General features: G+C 43.9%; 1 protein-coding gene across 1 annotated transcript; it reads left to right on the top strand.

Annotated features, from left to right (window-relative positions):
- The first annotated feature begins 203 nt into the window (after window positions 1-203).
- LOC129850262 (serine/threonine-protein kinase WNK1-like) lies at window positions 204-24,053 on the top strand. The gene is made up of 5 exons (XM_055916750.1): window positions 204-423; window positions 3,994-4,082; window positions 10,960-11,179; window positions 11,382-11,682; window positions 13,493-24,053. Exons 3-5 carry the CDS (start codon window positions 11,048-11,050, stop codon window positions 13,729-13,731), a joined length of 672 nt encoding a protein of 223 aa, XP_055772725.1. The 5' UTR covers window positions 204-423; window positions 3,994-4,082; window positions 10,960-11,047; the 3' UTR covers window positions 13,732-24,053.
- Window positions 24,054-24,068: the final 15 nt, after the last annotated feature.

The following is a 24,068-nucleotide window of genomic DNA, read 5'->3' as shown; positions in this document are numbered from 1 at the left end:
GTTTCACCCGTAATGAGGCCTTTTTAATCACCCTGTTATTGGAATACCGGTCCTCCTTAATTCCATTACCTCTTCCGCTGTCATCCCTTACTTTGTTTGGCCCCAGGAATCTCTAGGAGGTGTGTGTGTGTGTGTGTGTGTGTGTGTGTGTGTGTGTGTGTGTGTGTGTGTGTGTGTGTGTGTGTGTGTGTGTGTGTGTGTGTGTGTGTGTGTGTGTGTGTGTGTGTGTGTGTGTGTGTGCAATGTTATATAAGGACAGGTTCTAGATTGGAGGGTGAGGAACAGGAGGGGTTGGTAAAGACTGAGAAGCCACTGTGTTGGGAACTGTAAAGGACAGAGCCTGCAGAACTCAATGTACCAGGTTACATCAGTTTAGTGAGTCCAACTCTGTCTGTCGGACCTGTCTCTCATTCTCACATCCCGGTAAGTCTCACTTTCTCAATCTCTTTTTCTCTCTTTCTGTCTATACCTTTCTCTGGAACATTTTCTTCTCTACTGTTTTGACAGTTTGCTTTTCTTTTTATAAGACTTTCTGATGGGGGTGCGGGGGGGGGGGCTGCAGAGAAGAGACTGAGGTAGGAAGAGGAAGGGTTTGGTTCGTTGAGTTATTTTTTTATTAGTCTTCGTGTTTGAGTCTGTGTTCCTGGCTCCTATTCCCATCAATGTTTCTGGGTTCAGGTTATATTGATCAACTTGGTATGAGGAGGATGACTTGCCTTGGGTTCAGGTTGAATCAGAGATGGGTAAGGGAATTGCTGTTACAAGAAAATGTTCAGAGTATGTAACATCTAGCACACTGAATCAGGGGATTCAGTCCCTGGTCCTATCACTCTTAGAGTACTGTCCAGTTATATGGTCAATCCCTGGTCCTATCACACTTAAGAGTACTGTCCGGTTATACAGTCATCTACAGCAAAGAAAGATATATAAAAAAAGCTTAAAATCACTCAAAACAGGACTGCCAGATTATCTCTCTGTATGAATATTACCCAAATGCATCAGAATCTCTCATGGCTTCACGTTGAAAACAAATTACTATCCAGTCATCTGATTTTCTTTAGGAATGTTATATTAAAAAAAGTTTAAAATGCATTTTTTTTTAAACAGTATTTTTCAGGTCAGTTAGTACATACTAGCAACACACATAACCACTAAACCAGACAGGCAAATTCAGGGCAGCTAAGACAACCCAAGCCAAGGACAAATCGACTTAAATCTACAGTTCAATACAGAGCCATAGCTGAATGGAACTCTTTATCAATCCATATTTCTCAGGCAAAAAGTAAATCCACCTTCAAGAAAAAAAAAGAACATCTAATGTGATAGACCATATGACAGGACAGGAAGTAGAAAGAACATCTAATGTGATAGACCATATGACTGGACAAGAAGTAGAAAGAACATCTAATGTGATAGACCATATGACTGGACAGGAAGTAGAAAGAACATCTAATGTGATAGACCATAGGACTGGACAGGAAGTAGAAAGAACATCTAATGTGATAGACCATAGGACTGGACAGGAAATAGAAAGAACATCTAATGTGATAGACCATATGACTGGACAGGAAGTAGAAAGAACATCTAATGCGGTAGACCATAAGACTGGACAGGAAGTAGAAAGAACATCTAATGTGATAGACCATATGACTGGACAGGAAGTAGAAAGAACATCTAATGTGATAGACCATATGACTGGACAGGAAATAGAAAGAACATCTAATGTGATAGACCATATGACTGGACAGGAAGTAGAAAGAACATCTAATGCGGTAGACCATAAGACTGGACAGGAAGTAGAAAGAACATCTAATGTGATAGACCATATGACTGGACAGGAAGTAGAAAGAACATCTAATGTGATAGACCATATGACTGAACAGGAAATAGAAAGAACATCTAATGTGATAGACCATATGACTGGACAGGAAGTAGAAAGAACATCTAATGTGATAGACCATATGACTGGACAAGAAGTAGAAAGAACATCTAATGTGATAGACCATATGACTGGACAGGAAGTAGAAAGAACATCTAATGTGATAGACCATATGACTGGACAGGAAGTAGAAAGAACATCTAATGTGATAGACCATATGACTGGACAGGAAATAGAAAGAACATCTAATGCGATAGACCATATGACTGGACAGGAAGTAGAAAGAACATCTAATGCGGTAGACCATAAGACTGGACAGGAAGTAGAAAGAACATCTAATGTGATAGACCATATGACTGAACAGGAAATAGAAAGAACATCTAATGTGATAGACCATATGACTGAACAGGAAATAGAAAGAACATCTAATGTGATAGACCATATGACTGAACAGGAAATAGAAAGAACATCTAATGTGATAGACCATATGACTGAACAGGAAATAGAAAGAACATCTAATGTGATAGACCATATGACTGAACAGGAAATAGAAAGAACATCTAATGTGATAGACCATATGACTGAACAGGAAATAGAAAGAACATCTAATGTGATAGACCATATGACTGGACAGGAAATAGAAAGAACATCTAATCTGATAGACCATATGACTGGACAGGAAGTAGAAAGAACATCTAATGCGGTAGACCATATGACTGGACAGGAAGTAGAAAGAACATCTAATGCGGTAGACCATATGACTGGACAGGAAGTAGAAAGAACATCTAATGTGATAGACCATATGACTGGACAGGAAGTAGAAAGGACATCTAATTCGATAGACCATGTGACTGAACAGGAAATAGAAAGCGTCAACTGAATGTTAAATGTGTTTCCTGTCAGGTATTTTAATTGTCTACTTGTTGAATATTAGAAGTCTTGTTTTGTGGTTGTTTGTAATGTCTTGTTCATTGGTGTTGGACCCCAGGAAGATTAGCTAGCATTATGGCGTTAGCTAATTGGATCCTAAAAAACTATTACAAATGACTTGGTATCAGGAGGATGACTTGCCTTGGGTTCAGGTTATATGGATCAACTTGGTATCAGGAGGATGACTTGCCTTGGGTTCAGGTTATATGGATCAACTTGGTATCAGGAGGATGACTTGCCTTGGGTTCAGGTTATATGGATCAACTTGGTATCAGGAGGATGGCTTGCCCTTGAGTCTCACTGCCCTGATGTTGGTCTGGACTTATTCATCTCAACAACTGGATCCTCTTGATGTGGACTTTATTAAAGTCCTGCGTTTTCAAGACACTCTCTTAGAACCTTTTGTCCTCCCTGACCAGGACCTTTTTGTTTAAAGGCTGTGCATCTGATAAAATGCTGAATTGTGGAAATACAGTATTTATTTGGCCTGATTTGGATCAAATGAGCTGTAGATGCTACTTCCATCTGCGTCTGAAAGGATGGCAAAAGTATTGGTGTGAGTTGTAATGGTGTCTGAAAATAGACTTGTCACCAAGTTGAGAGACAGGTTGTTTACATGTTTATCTCAGGGGAAAGACACCCAGCTGTTCCTGATTTGATCAATGTTGTCCTGTTAAACATGTTTGTATGGTAGGCTAACGGGGCTCGCATGTTGTGTGCACGTATGTTTCTATGTTGATCCCGTTATGCTTGGGGCCCAGGTTAACTGAAGCGTCTCGAGCCAGACTTGGGCTACATTGGGCTGAGCCGGTGACAGACTTCCAAGTCTGTCTCATCTAGAGCTTCAGGCCTGCCACACCACACACTCCCTGAGTTAAATCAACACGGCTGGTTACCCTGGCTGTTTAGAGCTCACTGGGGCCCACAACACACACCCTTTTATGGTCTCTGTCCTAAGGAAAATGACCCACTGCTACACTCAACCAGAATTGAAAGTTGTTTTTTAACTGAGACCCCCTCTTTTTCTCTCTCTCTCTCGCTGTTTCTCTCTCTTGATTCCTTGGCCTTGATCTTTCCACTAGACGCCCCCCTGCTCAATAATGAGGTGAAGTGGGGGTCTCTGTTGGCCTCATGCTTCAGCTGGCACATTGATTTAATGTTCTCCTGTGTTTCTGCCCCCACAGGGAGTCAAGCCGGCCAGCTTTGACAAGGTAGCCATACCAGAAGTGAAGGAAATCATCGAGGGATGCATCCGCCAGAACAAAGATGAGAGGTGAGCTAGTGTGTGTGTGTGTGTGTGAGCTAGTGTGTGTGTGTGTGTGTGCTGTACACACACACACGTTGGGGTGCTGTTTGTCCTTTCATCTGTCATTCACACACATGATGTTCAGAGTCTGAGGGTGTCCTGAAGGCCTTGGCCAGCCTGCCGCTTAGTTCTCCCTGAGTACTTAGTCCTACAAACAGGCCCCGCGTACACACACACACACACACACTGCCACTCTGAATCGCCACATAAATCTCCCACAGTTTGTGGACAGAGTGTTTTCTTTTTCCACTCTCTGTTCCTGTTGAACCAAAACAAGAGGAACTGAACCTGTATTACTGTCTCTAGCTGACAGCTACCTGTGTCTGTCAAAACCCCTCATCACTGTTAAATATGAATGTCACTTATGGTTACCTTGACTACGTGTCAGTTTGTGCCTAGAGCAGTATTTTTCAAAGTCGGGGTCGTGACACTGAAGTGGGGTCGCCAAAATAAAATACAAATTAACAGTACCGAATATTTTATGGGGCAATATACAAAAGTTTTGGAGAAAATATAATTTTAAGGATACAGTTTTATTGAATAAATGTATTTACTGGTTCATTTTGATAAGAGTTGAAAATGCAATGAATTGAAGGTTATTTGTTGATTTTTAAGGTTGTCATTAGATTTGGGGTGGGGTCGCAAGAAATTATTGGGGAAATAATGGGGTCCCCTGAAATTCTACCGTAAAAAATGGGGTCCCCGCTGAAAAAGCTTGAATAAACTGGGGGAAAAAACTGACCTGTTTTGAAGGACACTTTTTAGGGGGGGGGTTTATGAAATGTCCATCAGTCATGTTTTAATACAGTCATTCTCATGAAGATTTACAGACTTCATGTTTAACTACATGTCAATCCTTAGAAAGCTTTGTTGATGAGTTCTTATGAAATGTTTTACTACATCTCAGTATGTGAAATATATATATATATATATATATATATATATATATATATATATATATATAGATAGATAGATAGATAGATAGATATAGATATATAGATATATATATATATATATATATATATATATACTGGGTGTCTTTTTAAAGTTTGCATTTGAGGTCAACTTTACTCAGTGAGGCCAGTTGAGTAGTGAATGATTTTGTCAATGAGTGAGAGCTGGAAAGACTGCTTTCTCACACACAACTGACAAATCAATATATCACTCTGCTCTACTGCACTGTGTTTGCACTATGCAGGCCGCTCAGTCCTTGAACCAAGGGCAACAATGTTGCATTAGTGCATTGAAATATGAAATGTGGGGGAGGAATGCAAGCAGTATTTGGTCATTTGTTGTAAGATGAACCCCCGGTTTGATGTTTCACTGATGAAGCAGTGGAAAGGCTGATGGTGACTTGGCTCTCTTCCTCTGGTGCTAGCTGTTTAACAATGCATGAACACTGGGAGATCCTAAAATCCCCGTTGTATAAATGTGGTTTTAGTAGCCAAGCCGCCAGTTGTATTAATACATCTATGCTGTCTCCTACTAGTAGGGTTCATCTCTGTATCTTTTATCGTCATTCTAATAAAAGTCTGTTTGTATTATAGCCATAATATCATATAACACCTTGCCACAAAAACCAAGCTACACCCTGGAGAAAAGAAAAGTGCAGTAAAGCTTTTAATATGTGGCTAGGATGTTATTGCCGCTAGTCTAAGTATAATCGAGCAAAGTTTTTTCCCCACTCTGGGTCCTTAATGATGCATGGTTGAGGTTTTAGACAGAACAATGGATAAAAAGACCGACTTAAACTATGTTGTCTATTTAAACTAAAGCCTTGGGTTTTTCCCCACTTTGTCATTCTCCTGGTACTTGAACCTAATGCTGCATGGTTGAGGTTTGTTAACTCAACGATGCATGGAAAGGCTGGCTATACTGTGCAGACATTCTCACTGTGTTTGTTGTCAACACTATAGCCTTGTTTTCTCACACTGGTTTATATACAGCTCTGTCTAAAGTACCAGAAGAATGACAGGTTAATGATTGAGGTTAACTTAACGATGCATGAAATGTATGACTTAGCAAACATACTACTAGTCTAGTTTAAATATGTTTGCTATTTAAACTAGACTCACTAGTGCAGGGCTCTCCAACCCTGTTCCTAGGGTCCTGTAGGTTTTCTCTCCAACCCTAATCCAGCGCACCTGATTCTAATAATAATTAGCTGGTTGATAAGCTGAGTCAGGTTAGTTACAACTGGGGTGGGAGTGAAAACCTACAGGAGGGTAGCTCTCCAGGAACAGGGTTGGAGAGCCCTACACTAAACATTCACTGTGTGGACCTAGTGGTGCCTACAGTGTGTTAGCCACCTGTAACAGACATGAGATTCTCTTATCCTGTTTTTTGTGACATGTCAGACACTTGGCAGCCCTGTAGCCATCTGTAGTCATGAGATGCTGTGGAAGTCATGGCTCACATCAACACCATCATCCCAGACACCCTGGACCCTCTCCAATTCGCATACCGCCCCAACAGATGTTCAGATGACGCAATCTCTATTGCACTCCACACAGCACTCTCCCTCCTGGATAAGAGGAACACCTATGTGAGGATGTTGTTCATTGACTACAGCTCAGCGTTCAACACCATAGTGCCCTCCTAGCTCAGGACATTAGGACTGAACACCTCCCTCTGTAACTGGATCCTGGACTTCCTGACGGGCCGCCAAAGGTGGTGAGGGAAGGTAACAACACATCCGCCACGCTAACCCTCAACACGGGGTACGTGCTTAGTCCCCTCCTGTACTCCCTGTTCGCCCACGACTGCGTGGCCGCGCAATACCATCATTACATTTGTTGACGCCACGACGGTGGTAGGCCTGGTCAACGATGATGAGACGGCCTATAGGGAGGAGGTCAATACCATCATTACATATGTTGACGACACGACGGTGGTAGGCCTGGTCAACGTTGATGAGACGGCCTATAGGGAGGAGGTCAATACCATCATTACATATGTTGACGACACGACGGTGGTAGGCCTGGTCAACGTTGATGAGACGGCCTATAGGGAGGAGGTCAATACCATCATTACATATGTTGACGCCACGACGGTGGTAGGCCTGGTCAACGATGATGAGACGGCCTATAGGGAGGAGGTCAATACCATCATTACATTTGTTGACGCCACGACGGTGGCAGGCCTGGTCAACGTTGATGAGACGGCCTATAGGGAGGAGGTCAATACCATCATTACATATGTTGACGACACGACGGTGGTAGGCCTGGTCAACGATGATGAGACGGCCTATAGGGAGGAGGTCAATACCATCATTACATATGTTGACGACACGACGGTGGTAGGCCTGGTCAACGATGATGAGACGGCCTATAGGGAGGAGGTCAATACCATCATTACATATGTTGACGACACGACGGTGGTAGGCCTGGTCAACGATGATGAGACGGCCTATAGGGAGGAGGTCAATGATCTGGCAGTGTGGTGCCAGGACAACAACCCTTTTCCCCCTCAATGTCAGCAAGACAAAAGAGCTGATCATGGACTACAGTAAACGGGGGGCTGAGCACGCCCCCATCCATATTGACGGGGCTGTAGTGGAGCGGGTCGAGAGCTTCACGTTCCTCAATGTCCACATCACTAAGGAATTAACATGGTAACCAACACAGTTGAGAAGAAGGCACGACAATGCCTCTTCCCCCTCCAGAAGGCTGAAAAGATTTGGCATTGGCCCTCAGATCCTCAAAGTTTTACAGATTAAACCATTGAGAGCATCTTGACTGGCTGCATCACCGCTTGGTATGGCAACTGCTTGGCATCCGACTGCAAGACACTAAAGAGGGTAGTGCATACGAGCCAGTACATCACTGGGGCCGAGCTCCCTGCCATTCAGGACCTCTATACCAGGCAGTGTCAGAGGAAGGCCCTACAAATTGTCAGACTCCAGCCACCCAAGTCCTAGACTGTTCTCTCTGCTACTGCACGGCAAGCGGTACCAGTGCACCAAGTCTGGAACCTGAACAGCTTCTACCCCCAAGCCATACGACTACTAAATAGTTCATCCAGGTAGCAATTTTGTTGACACCCCTTTGCACTAACTCTTTTGACTCATAACATTTTATTTTATATTTGACCTTTTATTTAACTAGGCAAGTCAGTTAAGAACATATTGTTATTTTAAATGACGGTCTAGGAACACTGGGTTAACTGCCTTGTTCAGAGCAGAACGACAGATGTTTACCTTGTCAGCTCGGGGATTCGATCTTGCAACATTTGGGTTACTAGTCTAACACTCTAACCACAAGCCTACCTGCCGCCCCACATATGCCACATACGCTGCTGCTCCTGTTTATGATCTATCCTGTTGCCTAGTCACTTTATCCCTACCTATATGTACACATCTACCTCAATTACCTCGTACCCCTGCACATCAACTCATTGTTACTCATTGTGTATTTATTCCTGGTGTTATTATCTTTCTGTTTTTCTCTACATTGTTGGGAAGACCCGTCAGTCAGCATTTCACGGTTAGTCTACACCCTGTTGTTTACCATGCGACAAATAACATTTGTTGGTGCCTAGTCAGCCTACATTGCATTTAGAGGCCTGATGACCCATCACCTTACTGGGGGTGTAAACACTGCATTCATCAATAAACATGTTTTAGTGTGTCAGAGAGAATCCGACGTGTGTGTGTGTGTGTGTGTGTGAGAGGGAGAGAGAGCTCTCCTGTAGTTGTTTACCATGTTAGCTGTCGCTGGCTCACCCTGTGCTGCACATGTATTCTACTCAGTCATGCATTAAACATCACTGTAATATAATAATGAACTTAGCAGAAGTGCACATTTCTCCAAAGACACTGACACACACTTACCAGTTGAGCCTCACATGATACGATGTCCTGAGAGGTAACATTGAGCCTTCAATAATGCCCGTTTTCTGAGTCATGCATAGTAAATATACATGGTTATTATAGGATATTATTTATGCATAGTAAATATACATGGTTATTATAGGATATAATTTATGCATAGTAAATATACATGGTTATTATAGGATATCATTTATGGATAGTAAATATACATGGTTATTATAGCATATCATTTATGGATAGTAAATATACATAGTTATTATAGAATATCATTGTTCTTCCTCTGTCAGCCATGGTTACCTGCAAGGAAACACGTGCCGTCATCATTGCTTTGCACAAAAAGGGCTTCACAGGCAAGGATATTGCTGCCAGTAAGATTGCACCTAAATCAACCATTTATCGGATCATCAAGAACTTCAAGGAGAGTGGTTCAATTGTTGTGAAGAAGGCTTCAGGGCGCCCAAGAAAGTCTAGCAAGCGCCAGGACCGTCTCCTAAAGTTGATTCAGCTGTGGGATCGGGGCACCACCAGTACAGAGCTTGCTCAGGAATGGTAGCAGGCAGGTGTGAGTCCATCTGCACGCACAGTGAGGCGAAGACTTTTGGAGAATGGCCTGGTGTCAAGAAGGGCAGCAAAGAAGCCACTTCTCTCCAGGAAAAACATCAGGGACAGACTGATATTCTGAAAAAGGTACAGGGATTGGACTGCTGAGGACTGGATTAAAGTCATTTTCTCTGATGAATCCCCTTTCCGATTGTTTGGGGCATCCGGAAAAAAGCTTGTCCGGAGAAGACAAGGTGAGCGCTACCATCAGTCCTGTGTCATGCCAACAGTAAAGCATCCTGAGACCATTCATGTGTGGAGTTGCTTCTCAGCCAAGGTAGTGGGCTCACTCACAATTTGCCCAAGAACACAGCCATGAATAAAGAATGGTACCAACACATCCTCCGAGAGCAACTTCTCCTAACCATCCAGGAACAGTTTGGTGACGAACAATGCCTTTTCCAGCATGATGGAGCACCTTGCCATAAGGCAAAAGTGATAACTAAGTGGCTCGGGGAACAAAACATCAATATTTTGGGTCCATGGCCAGGAAACTCCCCAGACCTTAATCCCATTGAGAACTTGTGGTCAGTCCTCAAGAGGCGGGTGGACAAACAAAAACCCACAAATTCTGACAAACTCCAAGCATTGATTATGCAAGAATGGGCTGCCATCAGTCAGGATGTGGCCCAGAAGTTAATTGACAGCATGCCAGGGCGGATTGCAGAGGTCTGGAAAAAGAAGGGTCAACACTTCAAATATTGACTCTTTGCATCAACTTCATGTAATTGTCAATAAAAGCCTTTGGCACTTATGAAATGCTTGTAATTATACTTCAGTATTCCATAGTAACATCTAACAAAAATATCTAAAGACACTGAAGCAGCAAACTTTGTGGAAATTAATATTTGTGTCATTCTCAAAACCTTTGGCCACGACTGTACATTCCCATCCTCGTGCATTAAAGTCATGTATCTAGTTTATAACCACAGACCGTGTTGAGGCAGAGCCTTAAACATCTGAACTTTTGGCCAAGACTGTACATAGTTAATATGGGATACAATTTATGAATAGTAAATATACATAGCGATTGTGAGATTTTATGGATAGTAAATATACATAGCGATTATGAGATTTTCTGGATAGTAAATATACATAGTTATTATAGGATATTAAGCCATAGTACAGGATGTCAGCACACAGCTCTATTGCAGTCCTTTAGACCAGCCCACACAGAGTTGTGTAATGTCCTCTGTAAATCGGCTAATAGGTTGATCATGCACCATGCGGAACTTATTAAACGTACTAAAACCTGTTTTGACCTTGTTTGTTTGTTAATGCTAAACTCTATCATCAATCTCCCCCTCTCTTCCCTTCTCTCTTCTCCCCCTCTCTGCCGCTCTATTTTCTCCCTCTATTTTCTCCCTCTCTCTTCTCCCTCTCTCTTCCCCCATCCCTCCTCCACTGCCACAGATATGTCATTAAGATCTTGCTGAGCCATGCCTTCTTCCAGGAGGAGACTGGTGTGCGTGTGGAGCTGGCCGAGGAGGACGATGGGGAGATGATCGCGATCAAACTGTGGCTGAGGATAGAAGACGTCAAGAAGCTGAAGGGAAAGTACAAGGACAACGAAGCCATCGAGTTCTCCTTCGACCTCAACAAGGACGTCCCCGAAGATGTGGCACAGGAAATGGTACGGTTTATTGTTGGTTGGTTCATCGATTGATACCATGTATTTTTATTATAAGTAATTGATCTGATGATTTTTAAAAACAAAACCGCAACATCAATGAAAAAGGTGTCTGGATAGAGGTGTAGAAGCTCATCACTGAGAGAGATCTTGTGGTGACTGTTAAAACAGGTTGACTAGGTTGTTCCTTCTCTGGTCTCAACAGGTCGAGTCTGGCTATGTGTGCGAGGGAGACCACAAGACGATGGCCAAGGCCATCAAAGACCGAGTGTCTCTGATCCAAAAGAAGAGAGAACAGAGGCAGCTGGTCAGAGAGGAGTTGGAGAAGAGGAATCAGCAGCAGCAGCAGCAGCAGCAGCAGCAGCAGCAGCCCCTACAGGCAGCAGAGGCCCTCAGATCCCCCCAGCAGAGTCAGTTACCCCCCCAGCCCCACATAGCCCAGACTGAGAAGGAGGACCCAGAGATGGACCAGCAGCAGTGCCAACAGGCCAACATCTCCATGACATGTATGTGGACTAGGCACAGCGTCTCACTCAGAGATGGGATTTATTTACAGTGCATTTGGAAAAGTATTCAGACCCCTTCACATTTTGTTACGTTACAGCCTTATTCAAAAATGTATTAAATAAATAAGAAATCGCATCAATCTACCCGCAATACCCCATAATAACAAAGTGATAGAGGATTTTATAAATTTTTGCTAATTTATTGAAAAAATTTAAACAAAACCTTCTTTACATAAGTATTCAGACCCGTTGTTATGAGACTCGAAATTGAGCTCAGGTGCATCCTGTTTCAATTGATCATCCTTGAGATGTTTCTACAACTTGATTAGAGTCCACCGGTGGTCAATTCAATTGATTGGACAGGATTTGAAAAGTAAGGTAAGGTCCCACAGTTGACAGGGCATGTCAGAGAAAAAAACATAAGGTCAAAGGAATTGTCCGTAGAGCTCTGAAACAGGATTGTGTCGAGGCACAGATCTGGGGAAGGGTGCCAAAAAATGTCTGCAGCATTGAAGGTCCCCAAGAACACAGTGGCCTCCATCATTCTTAAATGGAAGAAGTTTGGCACCACCGAGACTATTCCTAGAGCTGACCACCCGGCCAAACTGAGCAATCGGTGGAGAAGGGCCTTAGTCAGGGAGGTGACCAAGAACCCGATGGTCACTCTGACAGGGCTCCAGAGTTCCTCTGTGGAGATGGGAGAACCTTCCAGAAGGACAACCATCTCTGCAGCACTCCACCAAGCAGGCCTTTATGGTGGAGTGGCCAGACGAAAGAAAGCCACTCCTCAGCAAAAGGCACTTGACAGCCTGCTTGGAGTTTGTCAAAAGACACCTAAAGGACACTAAGACCATGAGAAACAAGATGCTCTGGTTTAATGAAACCAAGATGGAACTCTTTGGCCTGAATGCCAAGCGTCAGGTCTGGAAGAAACCAGGCACTGCTCATCACCTGGCCATAACCATCCCTGCGGTGAAGCATTGTGGTGGCAGCATCATGCTGTGAGGATGTTTTTCAGCGGCAGGGACTGGGAGACTAGTCTGGATCAAGGGAAAGATGAACGGAGCAAAGTACAGAGAGATCCTTGATGAAAAACTGCTCCGGAGCGCTCAAGACCTCAGACTGGGGCGAAGGTTCACCTTCCAACAGGACAATGACCCATAAGCATACAGCCAAGACAATGCAGGAGTGGCTTCGGGACAAGTCTCAATGTCTTTGAGTGGCCCAGCCCGAGCCCAGACTTGAACCCAATCTAACTTCTCTAACTTCTCTGACCCTCCAACCTGACAGAGCTTGAGAGGATCTGCAGTGAAGAATGGGAGAAACTCCCCAAATACAGGTGTGCCAAACTTGTAGCGTTATACCCAAGAAGACCTGAGGCTGTAATCGCTGCCAAAGGTTCTGAATACTTATGTAAATGTGATATTTGTCTTCTTTTTTTTTTAAACATTTTTGCAAATATTTCTAAAACCTGTTTTTGCTTTGTCATTATAGGGTATTGAGGGGGGAAAAATGATTTACAAAATTTAAAAATAAGGCTTTTATGTAAAAAGAAAAGTGGTAAAATTCAAAGGGTCTGAATACATTTTCCGAATGCACTGTATTTTCTGTGATTATCGAGAATGCGCCAGGAAATCAGGAATATAATGTAGTTGATATCGTGTATCTCTCAATGGCTCTCTTGATCTGGATTTCGCTCTCGCTCTCTCTCGCTCTCATTCATATATATAACGGTAGTGTGTGTGTGTTTCCACCTCCCTCTCCCCTCTCATCTGGTCACTGTGTGGGTTCTTGTCCCCTCCACCTACAGCTGACGGAGCGGTGGACAACGGCCAGGGTTCGTCCCTGTTCTCTGAGTCCCATCTGGGCCAGCTGACCATGTCCTATAGCAACATCCCTGCCACCCAGCAGCAGGGCCAAACCCAGGCCCCCTACCCCTCCCCTTCCCCCCAGCAGCAACAACAGCAGCAGCAGCTCAATGCCTACCAACAGCAGAACATGGTAAGTGACGAGTCGGAGGGATTATTATATATTTTTTGTAGTTCTTAGGAAGGTAGAAGTGAATTGCAGTGGAGTTTGTAGTTGTAATATGCATGGAGGTGATGTCTGAAGAGTGGATTTGGAGCCAGTTCCCTTTGAGATGAAGAGGTTCCAAATCTTTGAAATGGAGCAACCTTTTTCCTTCCCGGCTGCCCTCAGGTTTGTCCTGTAGACCTTTATAATCACCTGTTTGTGCTGTCTTGCCAACTCTTATGGTCGTTGTTACACTAATCATGACAATTATAAGAGGAGTTGCCAATACGGCAGAGACATGTCCGCATCAGGCTACTGTAGTTCCACGAGTTCTTCAATTTCACATGTCGGTCTTCTTGGTACCACAGTGGTGGACCAGCAGCTGTGTTCTAACCCACTTATTCAGTAATGAATAACTGACAAGTTCAGTGGCCATTTTCAGAGAGAACCAGGGGTCAGGTTTTACAGTTCTTCTTTTAACAGTAACGCTGATGGTCTGGCTGTTTGCCAAGAGACTCTAAAACCAATGTCTGGAACAGTGTTCTTCAGTGTATTGGGAGGGATAGGGCCTTTATAGAATATTAAGCTGGCTGTTAATTCAGTGTTTTAATATGCTCTCATGTTTCCACTCAAGCTAATACAAGGAACAGGACAGGAACAGGTATAGCTTTTCATCGTACAACAATACCAGAGCATTTTTAGATTGAAAGTTGAAACCGAAGACCCAGAAAAAACGAATAGATTTAAGGAATCCAAAACACAGTCACACAAGACGATTGATCTACGCCCAAACACACAAATAAAGGAATCCCAAACAAATAGTCACACAAGACAACGATTGATCTACGCCCAAAACACACAAATTAAGGAAGGACAAACCAATATGTTAATCTACACCCAACATATATAGCCTAGTCACAAATGAGCTGCCCTTTCTGCTCCGTAGGTACCCGTCTGTCTCCACTAACAGAGCTTAACCCCACGGCCTCCCCTAAAGGTCAAAAGTTCAAATCCTATTTTCTAGAACCCATGTGCCATGTTCTATCCTAAAGGGTTTAGACAGATGTATAATTAACATTATCCTAAAGGGTTTAGACAGATGTATAATGAACACCATCCTAAAGGGTTTAGACAGATGTATAATTAACACCATCCTAAAGGGTTTAGACAGATGTCTAATTAGCACCATCCTAAAGGGTTGAGACAGATGTCTAATTAACACCATCCTAAAGGGTTGAGACAGATGTATAATTAACACCATCCTAAAGGGTTGAGACAGATGTCTAATTAACAACATCCTAAAGGGTTTAGACAGATGTATAATTAACACCATCCTAAAGGGTTTAGACAGATGTCTAATTAACACCATCCTAAAGGGTTTAGACGGATGTACAGTATATGAAGACCATCCCATAGGTTAGAAGCCCCAGTCATGCTCTTGGGTCTTCAGTCACAGTGACTTACAGGTAAGTACCACAATTAACTAGCCTTTGATCTGCCAAAAGTGAGAACAGCTGCAAGTTTCTGAAATCAGTTACTCTGTGTGTTTTAGTTCCTGGAGTACAGTTTGGTCAGTTGTGTCTTCTACATTTTCTTTTGTTTTAATGAATTGAACTGTTGTTTTGCCCAATGTCAGTTGGTTTGATTGGCATTTTTGAACCAAATGATGCATGTTGGAGAAACCAAAGTCACTCAGAAGTAAACAAACTCCACGCTTTGAGTTTGATTCTTTGAGTTTGATTCTTTGAGTTTGATTCTTTGAGTTTGATTCTTTGAGTTTGATTCTTTGAGTTTGATTCTTTGAGTTTGATTCTTTGAGTTTGATTCTTTGAGTTTGATTCTTTGAGTTTGATTCTTTGAGTTTGATTCCTTTTTCCCCTCATACCTTCCACATTGCTGCGTCCTCAGTTATACCATGCATCTCGTTCTAGTACAGTACCCTGTCCCCCCCTCCCCCAACCCATCAACCCCAATCCCAACCAATCATTTATGGTACATATTATTCATAGTACTCATGTTGGTATTTCTCATTATTAGTGTTGTTTTGTTTGTATAGATATTAGGCAGTTAGCTGTGCAAGCTGTCAGGGCCTCCATCAATCCCATACTGTTTATTTTAGAGGTGCCATGCTGGTGTTTTTAGGCTCTCTGTCTGGCACACTGGGCAGTCACCTCAGCCAGCCATCACTCATCAGTGTCAGACACACTGAATCACAAGCCTTGTTACAGGAGCCGACTCAGTCATCTCCATAGCGTCAGTGAATTATAGCTCACTAGACCTTCCTAAAGCTATGGAGCTGTCACCACAAACCATACACCTGATGCCATATGTTAGACTGAGATTTCCAAGCTGTTCAAGCTTATCAAGTATTGTTTGCATTCAACATGGATTACACATTAATTCCACCGTGTGTGTAGTCTTTGGTAAGCTTGCACAAAAATGTATTTGGCATCACAACCACAGCCACGTTAAATTCTGCAATCATTTTACCATTGTTTGGTTTTATTTGACCATCAAGTGCCATTACTTTACAGTGAATCAATCTGCTGAATGATAGTGGTAGAAGTGTTAAAATGGTATTGCCATTAGTCCTAAATGACATATTAGACCTTGAAACAATGCCCAGCTCCTGCTATTTTTACATCTGAATAAGCAAAAACACAGCTGTATATCAATAAAATCCAACCTGAAAAAGGCTTGTGGACTTGATATTTTGCAGTCCGTTCTTACACGTTGTGTTTTTCATACTGAAAGATGGGATTGATTGGTGTGTCTATGCAGTCTGCTCCACTGCTGTTGGGTTCTAAGTTTTGTGTCATTTGAGATTATTTTATGTCTTCCTCTTTGTCAATTTATTTATTGTGTGTTATCATCAAATGTTATGGTTCCCTGTGTGATATAAATCACATCACTTCTTTTTTAGTAAATCCTTTTTAACCGCTGTACTATGTTGACCTGTTAAACATCTCATTGGATGTAAACAATGTTTTCACGAGTTCTACCAGCTATTCCTGGGCTGCAACAGAATTCACTTCTGGAAGGTTCCATCAACAAAGCTGTGGTTTACTTTGAGAATGAGTTCATAGCCCTTCATCTCTTGAAAGCCCACACTGTGCTAGGCCTTGCCTTTTAGTAGTATCCTCTGCTATCTTATAGCCAGTGGCACAGTAACCAGTAGGCTTCACTAGACTATAACCAGTAACCAATAGGCTTCACTAGACTGTAACCAGTAGGCTTCACTAGACTATAACCAGTAACCAGTAGGTTTCACTAGACTATAACCAGTAACCAGTAGGCTTCACTAGACTATAACCAGTAACCAGTAGGCTTCACTAGACTATAACCAGTAACGAGTAGGCTTTACTAGATAGACTATAACCAGTAACCAGTAGGCTTCACTACACTATAACCCGTAGGCTTCACTAGACTATAACCAGTAACCAGTAGGCTTTACTAGACTATTACCAGTAACCAGTAGGCTTCACTAGACTGTAACCAGTAACCAGTAGGCTTCACTAGACTGTAACCAGTAACCAGTAGGCTTCACTACACTATAACCAGTAGGCTTCACTAGACTATAACCAGTAACCAGTAGGCTTTACTAGACTATTACCAGTAACCAGTGGGCTTCACTAGACTATAACCAGTGGGCTTCACTAGACTATAACCAGTAGGCTTCACTAGACTATAACCAGTAGGCTTCACTAGACTATAACCAGTAGGCTTCACTAGACTATAACCAGTAGGCTTCATTAGACTATATAACAAGTAACCAGTAGAATTCACTAGACTATTACCAGTAACCAGTAGCCTTCACTAGACTTTTACCAGTAACCAGTAGCCTTCACTAGACTATAACCAGTAACCAGTAGGCTTCACTAGACTATAACCAGTAACCAGTAGGCTTCACTAGACTATTACCAGTAACCAGTAGGCTTCACTAGACTATTACCTGTAACCAGTAGGCTTCACTAGACTATAACCAGTAGGCTTCACTAGACTATAACCAGTAGGCTTCACTAGACTATAACCAGTAGGCTTCACTAGACTATAACCAGTAGACTTCACTAGACTATAACCAGTAACCAGTAGGCTTCACTAGACTATAACCAGTAGGCTTCACTAGACTATAACCAGTAGGCTTCACTAGACTATAACCAGTAGGCTTCACTAGACTATAACCAGTAGGCTTCACTAGACTATAACCAGTAGGCTTCACTAGACTATAACCAGTAGGCTTCACTAGACTATAACCAGTAGGCTTCACTAGACTATAACCAGTAGGCTTCACTAGACTATAACCAGTAGGCTTCACTAGACTATAACCAGTAGGCTTCACTAGACTATAACCAGTAGGCTTCACTAGACTATAACCAGTAGACTTCACTAGACTATAACCAGTAGGCTTCACTAGACTATAACCAGTAGGCTTCACTAGACTATAACCAGTAGGCTTCACTAGACTATAACCAGTAGGCTTCACTAGACTATAACCAGTAGGCTTCACTAGACTATAACCAGTAGGCTTCACTAGACTATAACCAGTAGGCTTCACTAGACTATAACCAGTAGGCTTCACTAGACTATAACCAGTAGGCTTCACTAGACTATAACCAGTAGGCTTCACTAGACTATAACCCGTAACCAGTAGGCTTCACTAGACTATAACCCGTAACCAGTAGGCTTCACTAGACTATAACCAGTAACCAGTAGGCTTCACTAGACTATAACCAGTAGGCTTCACTAGACTATAACCAGTAACCAGTAGGCTTCACTAGACTATAACCAGTAACCAGTAGGCTTCACTAGACTATAACCAGTAACCAGTAGGATTCACTAGAATATAACCAGTAACCAGTAGGCTTCACTAGACTATAACCAGTAGGCTTCACTAGACTATAACCAGTAGGCTTCACTAGACTATAACCAGTAGGCTTCATTAGACTATAACCAGTAGGCTTCACTAGACTATAACCCGTAACAAGTAGGCTTCACTAGACTATAACCCGTAACCAGTAGGCTTCACTAGACTATAACCAGTAACCAGTAGGCTTCACTAGACTATAACCAGTAGGCTTCACTAGACTATAACCAGTAACCAGTAGGCTTCACTAGACTATAACCAGTAACCAGTAGGATTCACTAGACTATAACCAGTAACCAGTAGGCTTCACTAGACTATAACCAGTAGGCTTCACTAGACTATAACCAGTAGGCTTCATTAGACTATAACCAGTAGGCTTCACTAGACTATAACCCGTAACCAGTAGGCTTCACTAGACTATAACCCGTAACCAGTAGGCTTCACTAGACTATAACCAGTAACCAGTAGGCTTCACTAGACTATAACCAGTAGGCTTCACTAGACTATAACCAGTAACCAGTAGGATTCACTAGACTATAACCAGTAACCAGTAGGCTTCACTAGACTATAACCAGTAGGCTTCACTAGACTATAACCAGTAGGCTTCACTAGACTATAACCAGTAGGCTTCACTAGACTATAACCAGTAGGCTTCACTAGACTATAACCAGTAGGCTTCATTAGACTATAACCAGTAACCAGTAGGCTTCACTGGACTATAACCAGTAACCAGTAGGCTTCACTGGACTATAACCAGTAACCAGTAGGCTTCACTGGACTATAACCAGTAACCAGTAGGCTTCACTGGACTATAACCAGTAACCAGTAGGCTTCACTGGACTATAACCAGTAACCAGTAGGCTTCACTGGACTATAACCAGTAACCAGTAGGCTTCACTGGACTATAACCAGTAACCAGTAGGCTTCACTGGACTATAACCAGTAACCAGTAGGCTTCACTGGACTATAACCAGTAACCAGTAGGCTTCACTAGACTATAACCTGTAACCAGTAGGCTTCACTAGACTATAACCAGTAGGCTTCACTAGACTATATAACCAGAAGAATTGACGAGGCACAGATCAAACTTAAATGCAACATTGTAGAGCTGCTGTGGATGAATAAGGAACAGCTTCATCAACCCCCAAATCAACTGTTCCCTGACCACTCTTGGCGGAACATTGATTTCTTTTTAGGCCATTGTGTAGAATCAGCAAGGTGAATGTGTCTGTGAATCATTGTACAGACAGAGCAGACTGCGCCTCTGGTACACTGGCATTGCCAAGTCCCCTGCCAGGCAGCTGGCTACCTAGCTATATTTAGTTTCCTGCAGCAGAGCAGTACACAGTCTGTGGCAGTGATTTTCCTTTCAGCCACACTATGATTTAGAACACTGTTTGCGTCTGAAATGGCACCCTATTCCCTATATAGTGCACTACGTCTGACCAGGAGCGTAGATCTATATAGGGAATAGGGTGCCATTTTGGACACGGACACTGGGATTGGTCTGAGGGTAGAATATATTCTTAAATGCCCTAGATAGTGGTGCAATAACACTACATTGAATGGTTCTTATTCAGGAAGTGTTTCATTTTGAACAAAACCGCAAGAAATAGATTAGAGCTGCTTTAGTGTTTTATTAGTCATCCTAGCTTGTTAATAAACACTTTAGATGACCTAGAAATGGCTCTAGTACTCATCTCTAATTTGAGATTATAGATCACTTTTCCTTTTAATCAGTATTACTTACCTCGTATCTAACCCCTTTCTGTTCCCAATATGCTCTCGCCGGATGTTTTGAAACCTCTTTCTAACCTTCATACTCCCTTCTTCTAATGCCATGTGTCTTGTCTTTATTCCATAGTGTTTATCGTGTCCCGTGTTATCAGATCTTTAGATCTTTCAGCTCTGTTCGTCACCTCTGTTCACCTGTGTTTAGTTCACCTGTGTTTAGTTCACCTGTGTTTAGTTCACCTGTGTTTAGTTCACCTGTGTTTAGTTCACCTGTGTCCCATCCATTCTGTGGTTAATTGTCCTTCCCTCCTTCCTTCCGCCTGCAGCCTCTCTCACCACCCCCCCGCCACCGCGGCCGTAGCATGTCCGTTTGCATCCCCTACTTTTCCTCCACCCCTCCTGCTCTGTCCTGCCTTCCCAACCGGCCCTCCACCTCTCCTCCGGTACTCTCCGCCCCCCACTCCCCATGCCGGGGGTCGGATGACGGCGACACGTTTGCGGGCCGGCTCTCCAAGGCCCTGGAGAGTGTCCTGCCCCTGCATTCCACCCCGCCTCGCCCACGGCAACAACGCCGAGCCAGCCTCCCGGCGGTGTTTGTCAGCCCTGTATGTTAGAGCATCTCTGGCCACAGAGTGGTGTGAACCAGGGTGTAGTCTGGTGGAGCTGGGACCGGAGCTCAGTAGGGCTGTCTATGGGTATCTGAAACAAGGAGGAGGAGAGACTAGGGACAAAACAGTAGAGACATATAGAGAGACATAACAAATAGAGAACAGAAGATCAGATTATTGTGTTTTCATCTTAATCCACTTTCAGATACCTGTGAATGAACCCTGCTGTTCTTTGCTTCGGGCCTCTCGCCAGGCGCCCTGTGCTCGCATTAAATACAGACTGCCTGGCACTTCCCTTACTCTCCTAGTGAGACTGGTCAGACTGCTGCTACAGTACACTTCTCTACCCTTCTAGTGAGACTGGTCAGACTGCTAGCTACACTTCTCTACCCTTCTAGTGAGACTGGTCAGACTGGTAGCTAAACTACACTTCCCTTCTAGTAAGACTGGTCAGACTGCTGATACAGTACACTTCTCTACCCTTCTAGTGAGACTGGTCAGACTGGTAGCTTAACTACCCTTCCCTCCTAGTGAGACTGGTCAGACTGGTAGCTAAACTACACTTCCCTCCTAGTGAGATTGGTCAGACTGCTAGCTACACTTCCCTTCCCTCCTAGTGAGACTGGTCAGACTGCTAGCTACACTTCCCTTCCCTCCTAGTGAGACTGTTCAGACTGCTTGCTATAGTACACTTCCCTTCCCTCCTAGTGATATTGGTCAGACTGCTAGCTACACTTCCCTCCTAGTGAGACTGGTCAGACTTCTAGCTACACTACACTTCCCTTCCCTCCTTGTGAGACTGGTCAGACTGCTTGCTATAGTGCACTTCCCTCCTAGTGAGACTGGTCAGACTGCTAGCTAGACTACACTTCCCTTCCCTCCTAGTGAGACTGGTCAGACTGCTAGCTACACTACACTTCCCTTCCCTCCTAGTGAGACTGGTCAGACTGCTAGCTACACTTGCCTTCCCTCCTAGTGAGTGGTCAGACTGCTAGCTATAGTACACTTCCCTCCTAGTGAGACTGGTCAGACTGCTAGCTAGACTACACTTCCCTTCCCTCCTAGTGAGACTGGTCAGACTGCTAGCTACACTTCCCTCCCCTCCTAGTGAGACTAGTCAGACTACTAGCTATAGTACACTTCCCTCCCCTCCTAGTGAGACTGGTCAGACTGCTAGCTATAGTACACTTCCCTTCCCTCCTAGTGAGACTGGTCAGACTGCTAGCTATAGTAACACTTCCCTTCCCTCCTAGTGAGACTGGTCAGACTGCTAGCTACACTTCCCTTCCCTCCTAGTGAGATTGATCAGACTGCTAGCTATAGTACACTTCCCTTCCCTGCTAGTGAGACTGGTCAGACTGGTAGCTACACTACACTTCCCTTCCCTCCTAGTGAGACTGGTCAGACTGCTAGCTACACTACACTTCCCTCCTAGTGAGACTGGTCAGACTGCTAGCTAGACTACACTTCCCTTCCCTCCTAGTGAGACTGGTCAGACTGCTAGCTACACTTCCCTCCCCTCCTAGTGAGACTAGTCAGACTGCTAGCTATAGTACACTTCCCTCCTAGTGAGACTGGTCAGACTGCTAGCTATAGTACACTTCCCTTCCCTCCTAGTGAGACTGGTCAGACTGCTAGCTATAGTAACACTTCCCTTCCCTCCTAGTGAGACTGGTCAGACTGCTAGCTACACTTCCCTTCCCTCCTAGTGAGATTGGTCAGACTGCTAGCTATAGTACACTTCCCTTCCCTGCTAGTGAGACTGGTCAGACTGGTAGCTACACTACACTTCCCTTCCCTCCTAGTGAGACTGGTCAGACTGCTAGCTACACTACACTTCCCTTCCCTCCTAGTGAGACTGGTCAGACTGCTAGCTACACTACACTTCCCTTCCCTCCTAGTGAGACTGGTCAGACTGCTAGCTACACTACACTTCCCTTCCCTCCTAGTGAGACTGGTCAGACTGCTAGCTATAGTACACTTCCCTTCCCTCCTAGTGAGACTGGTCAGACTGCTAGCTACACTTCCCTTCCCTCCTAGTGAGACTGGTCAGACTGCTAGCTATAGTACACTTCCCTCCTAGTGAGACTGGTCAGACTGCTAGCTAGACTACACTTCCCTTCCCTCCTAGTGAGACTGGTCAGACTGCTAGCTACACTTCCCTCCCCTCCTAGTGAGACTAGTCAGACTGCTAGCTATAGTACACTTCCCTCCCCTCCTAGTGAGACTGGTCAGACTGCTAGCTATAGTACACTTTCCTTCCCTCCTAGTGAGACTGGTCAGACTGCTAGCTATAGTAACACTTCCCTTCCCTCCTAGTGAGACTGGTCAGACTGCTAGCTACACTTCCCTTCCCTCCTAGTGAGATTGGTCAGACTGCTAGCTATAGTACACTTCCCTTCCCTGCTAGTGAGACTGGTCAGACTGGTAGCTACACTACACTTCCCTTCCCTCCTAGTGAGACTGGTCAGACTGCTAGCTACACTACACTTCCCTTCCCTCCTAGTGAGACTGGTCAGACTGCTAGCTACACTACACTTCCCTTCCCTCCTAGTGAGACTGGTCAGACTGCTAGCTACACTACACTTCCCTTCCCTCCTAGTGAGACTGGTCAGACTGCTAGCTATAGTACACGTCCCTTCCCTGCTAGTGAGACTGGTCAGACTGCTAGCTACACTTCCCTTCCCTCCTAGTGAGACTGGTCAGACTGCTAGCTATAGTACACTTCCCTCCTAGTGAGACTGGTCAGACTGCTAGCTACACTACACTACCTTTCCTTCCTAGTGAGACTGGTCAGACTGCTAGCTACACTTCCCTTCCCTCCTAGTGAGACTGGTCAGACTGCTAGCTATAGTACCCTTCCCTCCTAGTGAGACTGGTCAGACTGCTAGCTAGACTACACTTCCCTTCCCTCCTAGTGAGACTGGTCAGACTGCTAGCTACACTTCCCTCCCCTCCTAGTGAGACTAGTCAGACTGCTAGCTATAGTACACTTCCCTTCCCTCCTAGTGAGACTGGTCAGACTGCTAGCTATAGTAACACTTCCCTTCCCTCCTAGTGAGACTGGTCAGACTGCTAGCTACACTTCCCTTCCCTCCTAGTGAGATTGGTCAGACTGCTAGCTATAGTACACTTCCCTTCCCTGCTAGTGAGACTGGTCAGACTGG

Source organism: Salvelinus fontinalis, unplaced genomic scaffold (genome assembly GCF_029448725.1).
Source record: "Salvelinus fontinalis isolate EN_2023a unplaced genomic scaffold, ASM2944872v1 scaffold_1907, whole genome shotgun sequence".
Taxonomy (NCBI): Eukaryota; Metazoa; Chordata; class Actinopteri; order Salmoniformes; family Salmonidae; genus Salvelinus; species Salvelinus fontinalis.
The sequence above is the reverse complement of the archived record's forward strand: the minus strand, read 5'-3'. Positions and strand labels throughout refer to the sequence as shown.